Raw genomic sequence first — 16,716 nt, forward strand, 5'->3', positions numbered from 1 at the left:
CATACAGTTTTAGTTAATGAAACTAAAATATAAATCTTATTTTCTTACCTTCACTGGGACTTGGGATAATGATGCATTTAAGAAAAAAGGAATAATGTGTGACCACAAAGATAGTTTTCTAGTGAAAAACATGATTATCAAAATAGACAATGCAGAGGAGGCAGTGTAGAGCACATTATTTATGGGAAACAAAAAAACAGAAGCAGTGAATTAAAAAGTATTATTCCAGAACTAAGGGAAAAACATAAAGTGATGAAAGGCTAATAAAAAGGTAAGAAATCTGGGGGACAGATGTAAGAGAACCAATGCATCTAAGTAGAGAGATATTCTACAAGAAACAAAGAGATAAAACAGCACATTAAACCCCTATAAGCAGTAGGTAAAATGTCCCTATATCAAGACATAACCTGGAAACATTAATTAATAAAGTTCAAGAATAATGGAGCCCAACCAGCGTGGCTCAGTGGTTGAGCATTGACCCATGAACCAGGAGGTCACAATTCGATCCAGGTCAGGGCGCATGCCTGGGTTTTGGGCTCAATCCCCAGTAGGGGGCATGCATGAGACCGCCGATTGATGATTCTCATCACTGATGTTTCTACCCCTCTCTCCCTTCCTTCCTCTCTCTGAAATCAATTACACACACACACACACACACACACACACACACATATATATATGTTTGTAGGTTGTTTCTATTATCCTTTATATAAATATATATATTATCCTTTATATAAATATAAATATATATGTGTGTGCATATATATATGTGTGCGCTTATTATATATATATATAAAGAATAATGGAAACAACCTACAAAAACCTGGGTAGAAAAAAAATTACTAAAACTAAACTAAAATTACTTTGGTATCAGACTTCCTTTCTAGTGCTCTAAATACCATAAAATTTTTAAGGAAAAATATTATTATTACCTCATGAATTGTATACCCCCTGCAAATCATCATTATGTAAGACAGCATGAGTACATGTCCTCAAACATTCAAAGTCTCTGAAGAAAATTAATTTAATATGTTTTCTAACTGACTGAAACATGAATCAAAACAAAGGATTCAGGTAAATAAGAAAATTAGTATAAAAGAAAAATGAGTAAAATAATATATCTTTTTTAACTTTTCTTTATTGTTGAAAGTATTACTGACGTCCCTCTTTTTTTCCCATTGACCCCTTCTCCCCCTCTCCAGTCCCTTCCCCAGGCCTTGTGGTAAAGCTACTTAGAAGTTTGTACAAACACACACATAAAAATTCATCTGTGTTTTAACCCATGAAGAAGTTGACCTTCTAGAGGTTTGACCAACATGACGAAAGAAGGAAAGACTAGAAACCTAAGTTCTTTTCAACATATCAAGTAGTACTTAAAGAAATGCTTGTCTTTTACCAAAAAAACAACAAAATAAACACTGTGTCCTGGCATCAGAAAAGCAGATTTCCAAGCTTCATTCTCTAACTGAGACCTCATAAGGGTGTCTCCTCTGGGGTCCCAATGGTAAGCCAGACAACCTGGAGCTGGGCCAGGAGGAGAATCACTGTCAAAAATATAGAATGTGTCACAAAGTAGACAAGCAGAGGGCTCAATTCAGAGAAAGAAGACCCCACACCCAGACAAATCATATAAACCACACCAGAACACAGAACCTGATGTGGTATTTCGATGGATTTTAAATCTGGAGTAGTGTTTCTCCCCAGCATCATTTGCTCCCAGGAGTGTGGGCTGATAGATTTGTGCACTGGTTTATTGTCCTGTTTCTCCTGAAATTAGAGTTTTCATCCTTTTGTGCTTTCTCCACATTTGCTACTTTAGCCTCCCTACTTCCTCCAGGGCCTCTCTGCCAAGAGTTGTCTTGGGACAGCTACCTTCTGTTTGGAAGCTATCTATCTCAAGAGTTTCTCCTTTCTTTGGAGGGTTTGAGAGTAATGTAGGCACCTTGTTAGGGGTCTGATTTTTCAGATGACCTCTGTGCTCAAAGAGGAACCAAGGAAAGAGGAAAAGATCACTGCTTCTGAAGGAAGCCATTGGCACTTGGAAAACATCCAATGCCCATAAGAAGAGAAATTCCTCAAAACTGAGATTGAAGAGCAAGGACAGTGTTTGATGAGAGAACAACTGGGAGAGGCTCATGCGTGAAAAGAACTTGGGGGATCCATTTTCAGAAGTTGTGATATACCCTCCAAGGGGTGCTCTACTACAACTCTGCTTAATTTTTTTCAAAATATGGGTACACAGTGTAATTTGATGTCAAAAATTATTCTTGACCAAGGAGGAATATATGATGTAAAATATAAATGAATAATACACCATAAAACCACTGCACAAATCCATGAGTGTATTGTTAAAAATGTACTTGAGAAGAAGAAACAGGGGTATCAAAAGACAAGGTGGAGTTGTTTAGGAGTTAATAAAATATTTTGTACAAGCGATAAATAGAATCTTAAGGAAATGTAAGATTTCATAGAAAAATGTAAATAATCAAAAATAGCACAGAATGAGAGAGAAAATTAAGTGAATCAATATCCAGAGGGGAGAAATCTTTACAGTGACCTAATGATATCTTATAGCTTTGATCTTTGAACTTAAAAAGAGATCAAAGAGTTACTTATTCAAAAGGAGTTGGGTCCAAAAGTTTTCATGAATTAGTCCTTTCCAACTTCAAGGCTTTAGGGCATAGAGAAATATACAAAGCTTGCCAACACTTTTACAAAGCTATGAAAAACCTTACATTAAAACATATAAAGCATAAAAATAAAAACTATAGATAAAGCTAAACTGTGGCTATGGATTAAAAACAAGTTTTAAGTAAAATAATAGCACAGCAAATGTAGCAAACTATTAAATAATTATACATAATGATGTTAGAATTTATTTCAGGAATGCAAAGATGGTTTAATGTTAAGCAATCTATTACTTAAAATCACTATAGGTTGGTGAAGTTTAATATCTATTGATTAGAATAAATTCTTTATAAAATAGGTCATAAAAATATTTATTGAACATGATAGAGTATCATTGTTAACCCAGGAGCCTGTAGGAGACTTAACTGAAATATTAGAGGCATTCACATTTGACTGAGAATCATGACAAGGGGGTGTGACATCACTGCAGGTACATCATTTTGCCCTTCTTTTTATTATCATGTTAAAAAATCACTAAAAATAGACTCTTTATAAGTGTGAGAAACATGAACACTCATATTCTGTCAATTAAAATATAGGTTGGAACAACTTCCCTAAAGGGCAAAGTTGCCAAAAAATTTTAAATGTGCAGATCCCTTTTCTATTATTTTCTGATCAAAGAATTTATCAAAAATATATTTTAAATGGTACACACATAATTGCACAAGGTTATACATGTAGTTGTTTATACTAGTGAAATTTGAGGGTAAAGAAACTTAATTGTTCTATAATAAAGTACTGCTTAAAGAAACAATGTTCTATCCATTAGCTGGAATACCATAGTCACTAAAAATGATTCTGTTAAAGATTGGTTAGTGGCATAAGAAATATACACAACATTTTGTTAAATAAAAAACTGTATAGCATGTTTCCATTTTAATGTTACAGGAATAGAGAAAAATCCAGAAGCACATTTACCAGGGTTGTTAATCCTGGACAGCAGGATTATGAGCAATCTTTATTTTGCTCCTGTGTTGTCTAAAATTTCCACCATGAACGTGTATAATGTTAGTAACCCAAAAGCCATAAAAATGGTATTTATTCATTCAACACACATTTATTGAAACTTCCTATGTGCCAAGCACCTCTAGGTGCTGGGAATTTGCTGGTAAACCAGGTTGATAACATTCTCCTCTCACCCTAGGGAGGAGAGACAGACAATAAATACCATACAGCTTAATTGATAAGACAATGTTACACAGTGATATTGTCCTGAGAAAAACAGAACAAGATGTGCTGTACAGTGGCCTGTAGGGAGGGGTTTGTTTGATGGTCACAGAAAGCCCCTGTAAGATGACAAGTTGAGACCTGAAGGAGAAACCAGGAGTTCAAAAATGACAGAAATAGACTAGTTTGTACTGATGAGCTTGCAGAATGTTTTGAGGGAAAACTTAAAAAGTATTAAATAGTATGTTAGATAGTGGTTAAGTATTTGAACATATAAGGCAATATGAGAATGTGGAGTAGAAAGACAGCCTAATTTAGGAGTCGGTCATGCAGCTTTTTAAGGAAAGGCTTTCTAGGCAGAGGGTAAGAAGCATGCTGAAGCCATGGACTGCAGTGCACTGCTGGTGATATGATAATGGATGGATGGTGGAGTGATGAGATCAAAGACAAGGTGTGGAGGGAGTGGGCAAGAAGGTCCCATAGGATGGTCAGGTCCTCTTAAAGACATTTACTCTGATAGACAGCAAGGCATTGGAGGATTTTGAGCAGTGACATGGCAGAACATTTTTTAGTGGAATCACTTGAGATCCTGTGTTGAGACCAAAGGAGGCAGTGGCAAAAGTAGGGGAACTCATGAAGAGGCTATTGCAAAAGTACAGGCAAGAATGATGAAGGTTCGGGTCAAAATGACAGTAAAGCTGTGTTTAGATTCTAGGTCTACACTGAAATTAGAGTCAATTGGGTTTGCTTATGGATTGCTTGTGGCAAGGGGAGAAAAAGAAATCAATGATGACTCCAAAGATTGACCCTAAGCAACTGGAGTTGTTATAGGCCGAGATAATAAATAAATAAATAAATAAATAAATAAATAAATAAATAAATAAATAATAATAAATAAATAAAAAACCTCAAGAGGAAGAACTTTTGTTTATTTGTTTGCAGGGCATGTTGAGTTGGAGATGACTACTAGAGATCCAAATGAGGAACTCAACAAGCATTTGGATATTTGAGTATAGAGCTCAGAAGAGAGCTACATAAGCTGGAGATATAGATGTGGGAGTCTTCCATGCAAAGATGGCATTTAAAGCCATAACCTACATGAGATCAATAGGAGAGGAGTATAAACAGAAAAGTAAAGGGCTGGAAGCCCTGAGCCCTGGGGCATTCTACCATGAATGGTCTGAGAGAAGAGGAAAAACAGAGGAGACTGAGAAGGAGAGGAAGTGAGGTTGAAGGGAAAACCAGAACACTGCAGTATCCTCGAAGCCACGTGAAGAAAGTATATCAAGATGGAAGGAATGGACAACGGTAAAACAAACAGTGATAAAGCATCAGTTGATTACTAATGTGGAGCACATTGCTTCTTGACCACAGCAGTTTCAGTAGAAATGGTGAAAGTTTGATTGGAGAGGATTCAAGAGAGCATGGGAGGAAAGAAATTGGAGTTAGCATGAGATTGGCTTTCAATATAAAGAAAGAATGGGGTTTCAGCTAGTAAGATCAAGAGAAAAAACATTTTTTTCTTTAAAGATGGGTAAAATAAATTATAAAGGAGGAAATAGAAGATTTTTACTGGAATTGGGGAAATATGAGACTATCACATTTATTCCAGGAAAAACAAACCACTAATTGGTGGAATATTTTCAGATCTTTGGGCACTTTGCCTCTGACCATCATCTTTGAGATCAGACTCAGGAAGAAAGAGCTCAAGGTTAATGGAGAGAAGTAAATGTGTTTTCAGAGCAGTATGGGGACCACCTCTGGCTTCTATCTGTGTTAGTCATACACAAAAAGGCCAGTTCCTTTACTTTCCTGGGCTCATCGTCCTTGAAACGTCTTGTTCTTCACTGTCTGTGTCTCCCTCCACATCCCAACATCAATCTTCTGAAATCCAAGGTCAGTAGAGCCATAGAATTAAGACTCTTAAGGCAAACTTTATGTGCTTCCAAAAAAATCTTATTCTTGAAGAAAAACTCACTATTGCAAATCAGCATGGTTTATTTTTCAAGGATCCAAAGGCCACAAGCAGTCAAACTTCTGAGCTAATAAAAGAGAAGGCTGGCTCCAGCCATCAAGGATCTAGAGGAGGAAGCAAAGTGGAAAGGAGTTATGCTCCTGAAATTCTGAAAATCACGATTTCATAAAATGTAAGCCCAATCCATGCAACACAGGGTTTGCGATCAAATTTGTTGAGCACTTCGTACTAATTTACCTCCCTCAGCCACACAGACACATTCTGAGAATTTACAACGATGTTACCCTGAGAGATTCCAAAGAAAACACAACATACAAAAAAAACCCCACAAAACATAATATGATCTCCACATTCCTCTCAGTAAACAATTTAGAGCCACTAGATAAGGCCAAACAAAGTAGGTATCTGCATGGTCCATCCTAGGGTGCAGAGCCCAACTGGGGGAAGAGGACACCTGTGGAGGGAGAAGCATCATAGCAATGTGCGATTGGCTACTACTGCAACTGAATGACGGGAGCCAGTATCCTCTGAAAAGGGAGTAACAAAAATTAACTGGAGAAAACTAGAGTGAATCATGTGGCAGTAGATCAGAATTAGAGGTATTGGTATAAATGCGTCTATGAATTAGAATTGGGAGCTTAGAAATAAATATAGACATAACTGTGTGTATATATGTGTAAGTGACTCTGTGTGCGTGCACGTGTGTGTGTGTGTGTGTGTTCAAACCTATATCTTCTTGATTTGTCCATGGACAGTGTCTGGGAGCAGCCCCACCCAACAGCCATGAGCACTTGGCTTCCAAATATTATTCTCCAGTAAAAGTACCTAGAGCTTCTTGAGAAATGGATTGTTCCGAGACTCTGGCAGGGAAAGTACAAGTGATCTTGGATTATCTTGTGGTGCCTGAAAGCAAGAAAGTCCTCAAAGACTAAGAGAGACATCTCAAAAGAATATAGAAGCCAACTTAAAGAGGGTCCCACTAGCCAAATATGGGACAATTTGAACATCAAAATAAACAATGAGAGCAAATGAAATACAATGACAATCCTTGAATCCATGCTGATATAAGTAAATGGATAAATTGAAAGTTTAATGAAGAATGGGCCATGCACATGGTTTTAAAATATCTCCCTACAAAATACTATTTACAAAATAAAAAAGTGTCACTTCACACAGGAAATCTTCAGTTAATCAAATGACCAAAGTAAGCATCAGGATGCATAAAGAATAAAGTATTACCTCTGTGATATTCCTACCATAGGCGAATAACTTGAGTCTAATTATGAAGAAACAGCAGATAAACCAAAATCAAGGAACATTCTTACCAAAAAACTGGACTTAATCTTCAAAAGTGCTGAGGTGTAAGAAAGATTAAGGAACAGTTCCAGACAGAAAGAGAACAAAAAGACACAACACCTAAATGTATGCTTGAATATAAACTGGGAGGTTTTGCTATAAAGAACATAAAAAAAAACAACTGTCAAAACTTAATTTCAAATGGTAGAAATGAATCCAGGTTAATTTCTTGATTTTTATGGTTATGTTGCAGTTATGCAGGAAAAAATGTGCTTCTTTGTAGCAAATACACACTGAAGTATTAGGGAGTTGTGGGGATATCAACTTGGCAACTCCACTCTCAAATAGATCGGAGATCGGGGATGGTGGCTGTGGAGATAGTTTCAAAGGAATGTAAAATTACTGCAACAAAAAGAAAAAATAAGGTACCTAGGAATAAATTGAACCAAGGAGGTAAAAGACCTGTACTCAGAAAATTATAAGATATTGAAGAAAAGAATTGAGGGATACAAATAAGTGAAAGTATATACTCTGTTCATGGACAGGAAGAATTAACATCATTAAAATGTCCATACTACTCAAAACAATCTATAGATTCTATGAAGTTCCTTTTAAAATACCAATGGCATATTTCACAGACCTAGGAAAAAATATTTCCAAAATTTATATGGAATCAAAAAGACCTGCAATAGCCTCAAGCAATTCTGAGAACGAAGCAGCAAGTTGGAGGTATCATGCTACCTGATATCAAACTATGCTACTACAAGGCCGTTGTAATTAACACAGCCTGGTACTGGCATAAGAACAGGCATATAGATCAATGGAACAGAACAGAGAGCCCAGAAATAAACCCACACCTTTATGGTCAAATAATATTTGACAAAGGAGGTAAGAGCAGACAATGGAGTAAAGACAGTCTCATCAATAAATGGTGCTGGGGAAATTGGACAGGTACATGCAAAAAAATGCAACTAGACCACCAAATTACACCATACACAAGAATAAACTCAAAATGAATAAAATACTTAAATGTAAGCCTTGAAACCATACAAATCCTAGAAGAAAACATAGTAAAATCTCAGACATCTCTCGTAGCAATATTTTTGCCAATATATGTCCTCAGGTAGGTGAAACAAAGGGAAAATTAAACAAATGGAACTACATCAAAGTAAAAAGCTTCTGCACAGCAAAAGAAACCATCAACAAAATGAAACGGGAACTCATTTAATGGGAGAACATATTTTCCAATCATGCATTTGATAAGGGGTTAATTTCCAAAATATATAAAGAACTTGTACAACTCAACGCCAGGAAGACAAGCACCTCGATTTAAAAATGAATAGACACTTCTCCAAAGAGGACATACAGATGGCCAAGAGACAGGAAAAAATGCTCAATGTCACTAATCATCGGAGAGATTCAAATTAGAACTACAATGAAATATCACCTCACATCTACCAGAATGGCTACCATCAACAAATTAACAAGTGCTGGTGAGGATGTAATGAAAAAGGAATATTCATGTGCTGTTAGTGGGAATGTAGATTGGTGCAGCCAGTACAGAAAACAATATGACATTTCCTCAAAAAATTAACAGCTTTTTTTTTTCCATCTCTAAAAATTAAAAATGGAACTGCCTTTTGACCCGCTTCCAGGAATATATCCTAAGAAACCCGAAACACCAATTTTAAAAAAGATATGCACCCCTATGTTCACCTATGTTCATTGCAGCATTGTTTACAATAGCCAAGATCTGGGAGGAGCCCAAGTGTCCATCAGCAGATGAGTGGATAAAAAAGCTGTGGGACATTTACATAATGGAATACTATGAGGCATAAAAAAGGAGGAAATCTTACCTTTCGTTACAGCATGAATGGACCTGCAGATTATTTTGCTAAGTGAAATAAGCCAGTCAAAGAAAGACAAATACCATATGATCTCACTTATATGTGGAATCTAATGAACAAAATAAACTTATGAACAAAATAGAAACAGAGGCATAGATACATACAGCAGACAGCTGTCAGAAGGGAGTGGGGTTGAGGTACTGGCTAAAAGAAGATAAAGGGATTAACCAAAAACATATGTACATAACGCTAAGATACAGACAAAAACGTGGTGATAGCCAGAGGAAAAGGTGGTGGTGGGGAACTAGAGGGTGGGCAAAGGGAGGGGGGAGTGGGGACCAAAAGAGACTTTGCTTGGGGTGGTGGGCACATGATGCAGTGTGCAGATGATGTTTTATTGAGTTGTACACTTAAAAGCTATATGGTTTGGGGAACCAATGTCACCCCAATAAATTCAATTTAAAAAGAAAAGAAAAAGAAAACAAAATAATGTAAAATTATATATTTGGAGAAAAAAAGACTCATCTGTTTCTCAAACACATATGATCCCTGTAGTTACCAAGTGTGATAGCATCCCATGGAACTGATCTTCCTCATCAGATACTTGGAGAAACACTTCTGTGAGCAGTCCCCTTCAGTCCCCTAGTACAGAGGGAGGTTCCACTGGCATGAGAGAGCTTTCTGAGTTGGGGTCCAAAGCATTTAAGGATAGATCTTCTTTTCTCTACCCACACACACAAGCTTAGGTGAAAAGGAGAAGGAAGGAAAAGAACTCTGAATGTACCTACACAAAGGGATAAGTGGAGAAAATTTTATAATCTATTTCAAATTCATTACATCAAGGTATAAACAGGAATTAGCCTGATACAATGAGTGCTTTCATGGTATCATTTAATCTTATCTGTACCTAACTTAAGGAAGAAGACCTAAATATTTAGTATCAACATTGTAGGTATCATTAAATTAAATTAAAAGATGGAAAACACTGATGTTCTGAGAAGTTAAGGACCTTGTTGTGGTGAAGCCAGGGTTAGAAGCCATGTTTGCCATCCCATGACTGTCTAAATGGATGCCCATCCTCTCTCCACTACACTAGGTGGCTTTCTGTGGGGGAAAAATAGATAAAAGAAATGATATTCTGTTCTCCAAGAAAGAAAATGCCCTGAGAAAATTGAGACAGACATAGACTGATCAGAATGAATAAAAACCATTTGCCAATTCATTTAAGATATATTTTTCTCTTCATCTTTTACCCTCCTCTGCCAAAAAAATCTCCAAACTAGTAGGATTGATTGTTTGCTTGTCTTTCATTTTTCTATTACATTTGACATTCAATGATATTAGTTTCAGTTGTATAGCATAGTGATTAGACATTTATATAACTTATGAAGTAATCCCCCCTATGAGTTAGTACCTACCTGACACCATACATAGTTATTACAATATTATTGCGTATATTTCCTATGTTGTACTTTACATCTCCATGACTATTCTGTAACTACCAGTTGTACTGCTTAATCCCTTCACCTTTTTTATCCAGCCCCCAAGCCCCCTTCCATCTGGCAACAATCAAAATGTTCTCTGTATCTATGAGTTTGTTTCTGTTTTGTTTGCTTGTTTATTTTGTTTTTTAGATTCCATATGTAAGTGAAATCATAAGTCTGTCTGACTTATTTCACTCAGCACAATACCCTCTAGGTCCATCCATGTTGTTGCAGATGGTGTGATTTCACTCTTTTTTATAGCTGAGTAATATTCCATTGTATATATGTACCCCAGCTTTTTTATCCACTAGTCTGTTGATGGGCACTTGGGTTGCTTCCACATGTTGGCTATTGTAAATAATGCTGCAATGAACATAGGAGTGCATATATCTTTCCAAATTAGTGCTTTGGATTTCCTCAGATAAATACCCAGAAGTAGGATTGCGGTAATATGGTAGCTCTATTTTTAATTTTTTGAGGAATCTCCTTACTATTTTCCATAGTGGCTGCACCAATTTGCAATTCTACCAACAGCACACAAGAGTTTCCTTTTCTCCACATCCTCACCAGCACTTGCTGTTTGTTGATTTATTGATGATAGACATTCTGACAGGTGTGAGGTGACATCTCAGTGTGGTTTTAATTTGTGTCTCTCTGATAATTAGTGATGTTGAGCATCTTTTCATATCTCTTGGCCATCTGTATGTCCTCTTTGGAGAAATGTCTGTTCAGGTCCTCTGCCCATTTTAGGATTGGTTGTTGAATAGTCTTCTAAGATATTATTCCTGACTTATCACTGCACACTCTCTTAATGCCTCTTTGCTCACTCTACCTGAGTAGTTTCATTAATCATAACACCCATGGCACCATTTCATAAGTGGGAGTAGTAAGTTATAGGTAGACTAACAAATTCATTCAGTATCTACATTGTTTCTTCCATGAAATTCAACATGTTGACTGATTATGAAAATAATCTTCTTCAACTGTTTCAGTCTTCAAATGTAATACTTGTGAGTTTAATCAGAAAACCAGAAAACAAAATAGTATCAATTAGTAACACTTCCTATTCTTTGCTCAGGCTTCTTATCTGAAGCTGGTAACATTATTTAATCTTTTCCATCCTCTCTGGGTAAAAAGGGCCTGGAAAATCCTAGTCACTCCACAGTAACTGTTAGTAGTATTTTCCATAACTATCTGAATGCAAAATAAAAATCTTAAGAAATTGATCCAATTCTAAAATTTGCTTCTTAACTTACTAATAAATATGAAGAGACAACCTATCCATATTTTCTTCAAATAACATCTGTTGTTGTTTTTTCTGGCCAGACTGCTAATACCTAAAAAAGTTCCTGAGTTTGTTCCAACCAATCTACATTTAAAGAGCTTTAAAATGTATTTATGTAGTAAACATTCTTTTCTACATCTGACTTACAAACAGAAATTGGACCATAAGACAGAACCCTGCAAAGAAATTAGAAAGAGGGGGAATAAAATCATCTTCTAAAGTTAAACTGTGAAACCAACACTTGATGGGTCAGGGCAGGGAAATAAGAAATCACCACATGGGACAAAAAAGCTTTTAGGCCAGCAAGATTTGGCTGTGACCCTATTAAAGATATAACACACACACCAAAAGCCAATATCAGTCAATCATGGAGTTATAGAAAAAGAAAGGTTGCTAAGACAGACCTGAGTAGGACCTACCAGGGCTCTGTGCAGAGTGGAGGGAATCTGGACAAGCAGTGAAGCCGTGACAAAGCATCTCCACGGTGAAAATGAATGCATCACTTTATCTTAGCCTGATTACTCTGGGCTGGCTTGTGTTATTCATGATGGAAAGCTCAATATTGAGCTTAGAGCGTAACCTAGAGTAGGCAATCATTAGATTCACTGAATTTGTTCCAACTCTTTGCTCACAATCTCCTGATTATAATTTGGCTCCCACATAGTTCTGCCTACAGGAGAAGAATTACTTGGTCTTATAGATTTGAGAATTCTGGCCCACATGCTGGCTACAGCACTCATTGAAATATACAGTTTAGCATTTGAGCTTGCTTACTCTGACTCAGCTCTGAGGGCCCTGAAGGATCAGGTTTCTGAGCCCAGAAGGCTGGCAGAGAATCTCTGGGCCATGCTAAATTCACCAGGGTGGTGATGACAATGGTGGTGACAGGGACAACCATGGCCATGTGCTGAGCAACCTCTGCCTCAGACACTGCACTATGTGCTTTACACATTTGAACTCATTTAATCCCCACAGGAATCCAATAAATTAGGCATTATTAGTATTCCCATTTTGTAAATGAACAACCTAAGAAAGCTTTAGTAAGTTACTCAGAAACCTACATAAGAAATCTGAATTCAGACCCAGATTTGTCTGACTCTAAAGTTTAATCTCTTAAAATTTGAAAATACTACCTCTGGAGGATAAACCCTATGCTTCTCCTGGCCACACTCCTCTCTGCTTCTGCAGCGTGCGTTGAGCATTCAGCCCACCTTCAACATGACTATTCATCAATACACCACTGCTATGCCAGACTTCACATCAATGCACATAAGGAGAACAATCAGCCCTTAACCAGAAGTGCAGAAAAACAAACCCTGTCTCAATGAACAGCATCACTGTCACCATCTATTCTGTGCCATCATGTGGTTAGCTTCAGAAGTCAAATGATGCTTCCCTCTCCATCACCACTAGCCACATACTGTCTAGTCATTTGCATGCCCTTCAATAAACCTCTTCAACACTTCCGTAGTGTGTCTACTTCTCACTATCACCATTGCCACTACCTGTCTTTCACCTAGACCTCTAAAAACTCTCCTAGAGCATGTTCTTGCTTCTACTCTTGCTCTTCTTCATTCTCAACTGTGTGCCTAGTGATCTCAGTATTATCTAATCATGGCATTCCACTGTTTAAAAATCCTTCAGTGGACCCCCAACCTCTTATCATACTCTGTGCTTCCGTCCTAACAGTGATTAGCCTGCAGTTTTTGGAATATACTCAGTCATGTCTGCTCTAGGATGGCACACAAGCTGGACCTGGAATACACTTGCATCTCCCTGACCATTCTTCCCTCCATACCTCCTATGGTCAGCTTATACAGGGGCTTTGGAACTCACTCATGTTTCATCTTCTCCAGGAAGCCTGGGTTAGGTGCCCATCTGGAGCGCTCTCATCACATGCAGCTCATCCCTTATCTCCCTGTATGGGAATTTTTTATTTATGTGACTCTGTCTCCAGACTAAAACCTCCCTGAAGCCTGTTTACACACAGTGCCACCCCCACACATACACACACAAATGCATGTAGAATGAATAAATGAACAAACGAATAAAAGGCTGGTATAATACAGGTGTAAAAATCTACCCCGCTTCCTCAAGTTCCAGTTGCATGATCTTATGGAAGGTGTTTCATCTCCCTAGACTTCAGATTCTCTGTCTGTAAAATAAGTATCATAAATCCTACATTGTGAAGTTCTTGTGAGATTTAGCCAAATTGTACAATATACGGAAAGTCCACAGCACCATGCATGGTATATAACAAGTGTTCAAATGTTGGTTGTTACTATTATTATTGCTATGTCCTTGGAGGCCTAACCAAAAACATTCAGGTTCTTGAAAGGCCTCACAGAAAGTCTGGGGGTGGAGTCACATAAATAAAAAATTTCCATACAGGAAGATAAGGGATGAGCTGCATGTGATGAGAGTGCTCCAGATGGGCACCTAACCCAGGTTTCCTGGAGAAGGTGAAACATAAGTGAGTTCCAAAGCCCCTAATGGCCTCTAGAAATATTCCCAGACCCCACAATGACTCAGCCACTACAGGCCTCCTCAGCACGTTTTACATTTTATAATGCATTATCTTGCACTCTTGAATTTATTGCTTTGAAAAGATCCCTTACTTTCTTCAAGATGCCTAATACTCAACAAAAGTTTTTAGGTGAAATGATACTAAGATTTGTTGCAGATCTTACTCCCCACTGGAGCCTTACCCCATGGACATTCACATGGCACCTCCTGATGATGCAAATGCCACACAGAAAAACTAACATAACCCTGAGGGAAACACAGGGAGAAATGGGAAGACTGTGGACTTGACAGGTGGTGATCCCAAAATAGAAACCAAGGTTTAAAGGGGTCAGAAGTAAGATGAGGTCTCAGATGTCACAACAGATGTGGAAAGGTGAATTATAGACCAGTGGTTAAAAAAAAAATTATACCTTAACCCTTCGGTGGAATTGTGCAGCCATCAAAAGTAGATAGGGGCCCAACTAATAAAATGGCGAATTAGAACAAGTAATATGTCATATTAAAAACATACAGGTAATATATGTTTTTGATCACCGGATGTAAAATTTGCTTTAAAAAAACTTTAAGGGAGTAGACCAAAATTTTAATAGTTGTAACAGAGTGGTGAACTTCTGGGCAATGTTTTCTTTGGTAGATTCCCCACACTATTTGTAGTGTCATATTCTTTAAAATGTAAAGACTCTCCCTGGCCAGGCGGCTCAGTTGGTTGGAACATCCACCAAAAAGGTTGCGGTTGGATTGCAAGCCAGGTTACATACCCAGGCTGTGGGTGCAATCCCAGATCAGGGTGCATAGGGAGGCAGCCGATCCATGTTTCTCTCTCTCTCAAAATTATTATAATAAATCAACAAAAACTTATCCTCGGTGAGGATTACTTAAAAAAAAGTGAAGACTAATTCTCTAGAAATATATGTTCTGAGTGCCTCCTCGCAGATTGCTCCAGGAAGAAATTAGGCAGTGCAGAAGACGCCCTCGGCCGAAGGCGGCTCCCGGAGCCTCAGCCTGGGCAAGGCGCCGGGCGGTTCCATCCAGCTCTGCCCGGGACCTTTTCACCCGCCACCGCCCCGCTGGGTCTCATTTGGTGCCCTTGGGCAGGCCGCCCTAGATGGGCTCAGCCCCTCCACCCACACCCTACGGACCACAGCGATCCTCCGCGAAGTTTCTGTTCGGTGGAGAGGAGGCGCCGCAAGCCCCCCGCGGCCCGGAAGCCCGACCCCGGCCGCCCGCGTACCTCCTGCACGGGACCAGCGCCTTCCTCTCGTCCAGCACCCGCACGCGCCGGTTGAGCCCGTCGTAGGAGAGCAGGGCGCGGCTGTTGCGCCCGCTGCTCTGCCGGTACAGCACCTGGCGCCCCTCCCACTGCTGCGGCGCCTGACAAGGGCGTGGGGTTCCCGGGGGCCCCCAGGTGTCCGCTAGCAGCACTCCCGCCCCTAGGCCGCAGAGGCCGCCCAGCACCCAGAGCCGCAGGCCGCCCAGCAGCCCGGCGCTCAGGGGCCCCCCAGCCCCGCGGAGAGCGCGCCCTGGCATCGCCGTCCGCCGCGCCCGCCTCGCCGGGAAGGCCAGCCCGAGACCCAGGGGCGCTAAGCCGCGGGCCGCAGCTCTTGGCTCGCCCACGCGGTGCCCGAGTGCTGTCTTGGCGAAGTTGCGTGAGCCCGTGAAGGCCTCGACAGTTACTGGGAGCCGGGAGCGCGAGAGCAGGGCCGGGCCCAGGAGCCTGGGGAGACGCGGGTGAAGCGCGCAGGAGCCGTCCCTGCCCGGGCCCCTGCCCTCTGCCGCTCGCTTTTCACTTGCTCTCTGCTGCCAGCAGGAAACGCAGTGGCAGTGGTGCCAGTAGCATCCTGAAGGGCATTCAGGTTTAAAAGGGGGGGAAGGGGCATGGTGAAAAGGGATATGTTTCTCCACTAATTTAAGTGTTCAGTAGGTTAACGCCCACACGAGGGGACAAAAATCAAGGTCAGGAAAGCAGTGCCGCTGCACTTGTTTGGTCCCACGTGCCTTGCCCCTTTTGCTAAAATTGCCATCTTCTTCCATCAAACTAAAAGTGGAAAAAAGAGTGTCTTGCTGAAGAAATAACACCAATCACTCATCATGGCCCTTTCCCTGTTCCCATTCGCAGCGCAGAGCCTGGGTACTAGGGGACAGCCCTTGCCCCTGGCCTGAGGGCTCCGGACGTTGCTTCTGTGGCACACTCGCAGTGACAGTGCTGCCCTCGCCTGTCACGTGGCAATACCACAAGACTTGATAGGTGTGGTCTGGGAGTTTAGCATTTTCAAGGACAAAGTTCATTGGGTTTATGATTTACGTCTATGTAATGTTGGGATCTATAATATGGAATCAAGATAAAAGAAGCAACTTTAAAAAAAAGACTTGCTTTCCAAGTTTATAGCATCTTTTCATTTGATGTACATCTCAAAGATGTGGAGGAGTGAGGCAGGTAAAAGTGGGAAA

General features: G+C 39.7%; 1 protein-coding gene across 1 annotated transcript in view; it reads right to left on the bottom strand.

Moving 5' to 3' along the window:
* Window positions 1–15,810, bottom strand: part of EPDR1 (ependymin related 1) — a 37,389-nt gene extending 21,579 nt beyond the window's left edge. Inside the window, exon 1 of the mRNA XM_016199150.2 lies at window positions 15,500–15,810. Within this exon, the coding sequence (XP_016054636.2) occupies window positions 15,500–15,795 (296 nt within the window). The 5' untranslated portion in view covers window positions 15,796–15,810. The remainder of the gene's footprint in view (window positions 1–15,499) is intronic.
* Window positions 15,811–16,716: the final 906 nt, after the last annotated feature.

Source organism: Miniopterus natalensis, chromosome 10 (genome assembly GCF_054644295.1).
Source record: "Miniopterus natalensis isolate mMinNat1 chromosome 10, mMinNat1.hap1, whole genome shotgun sequence".
NCBI classification, from domain to species: Eukaryota; Metazoa; Chordata; class Mammalia; order Chiroptera; family Miniopteridae; genus Miniopterus; species Miniopterus natalensis.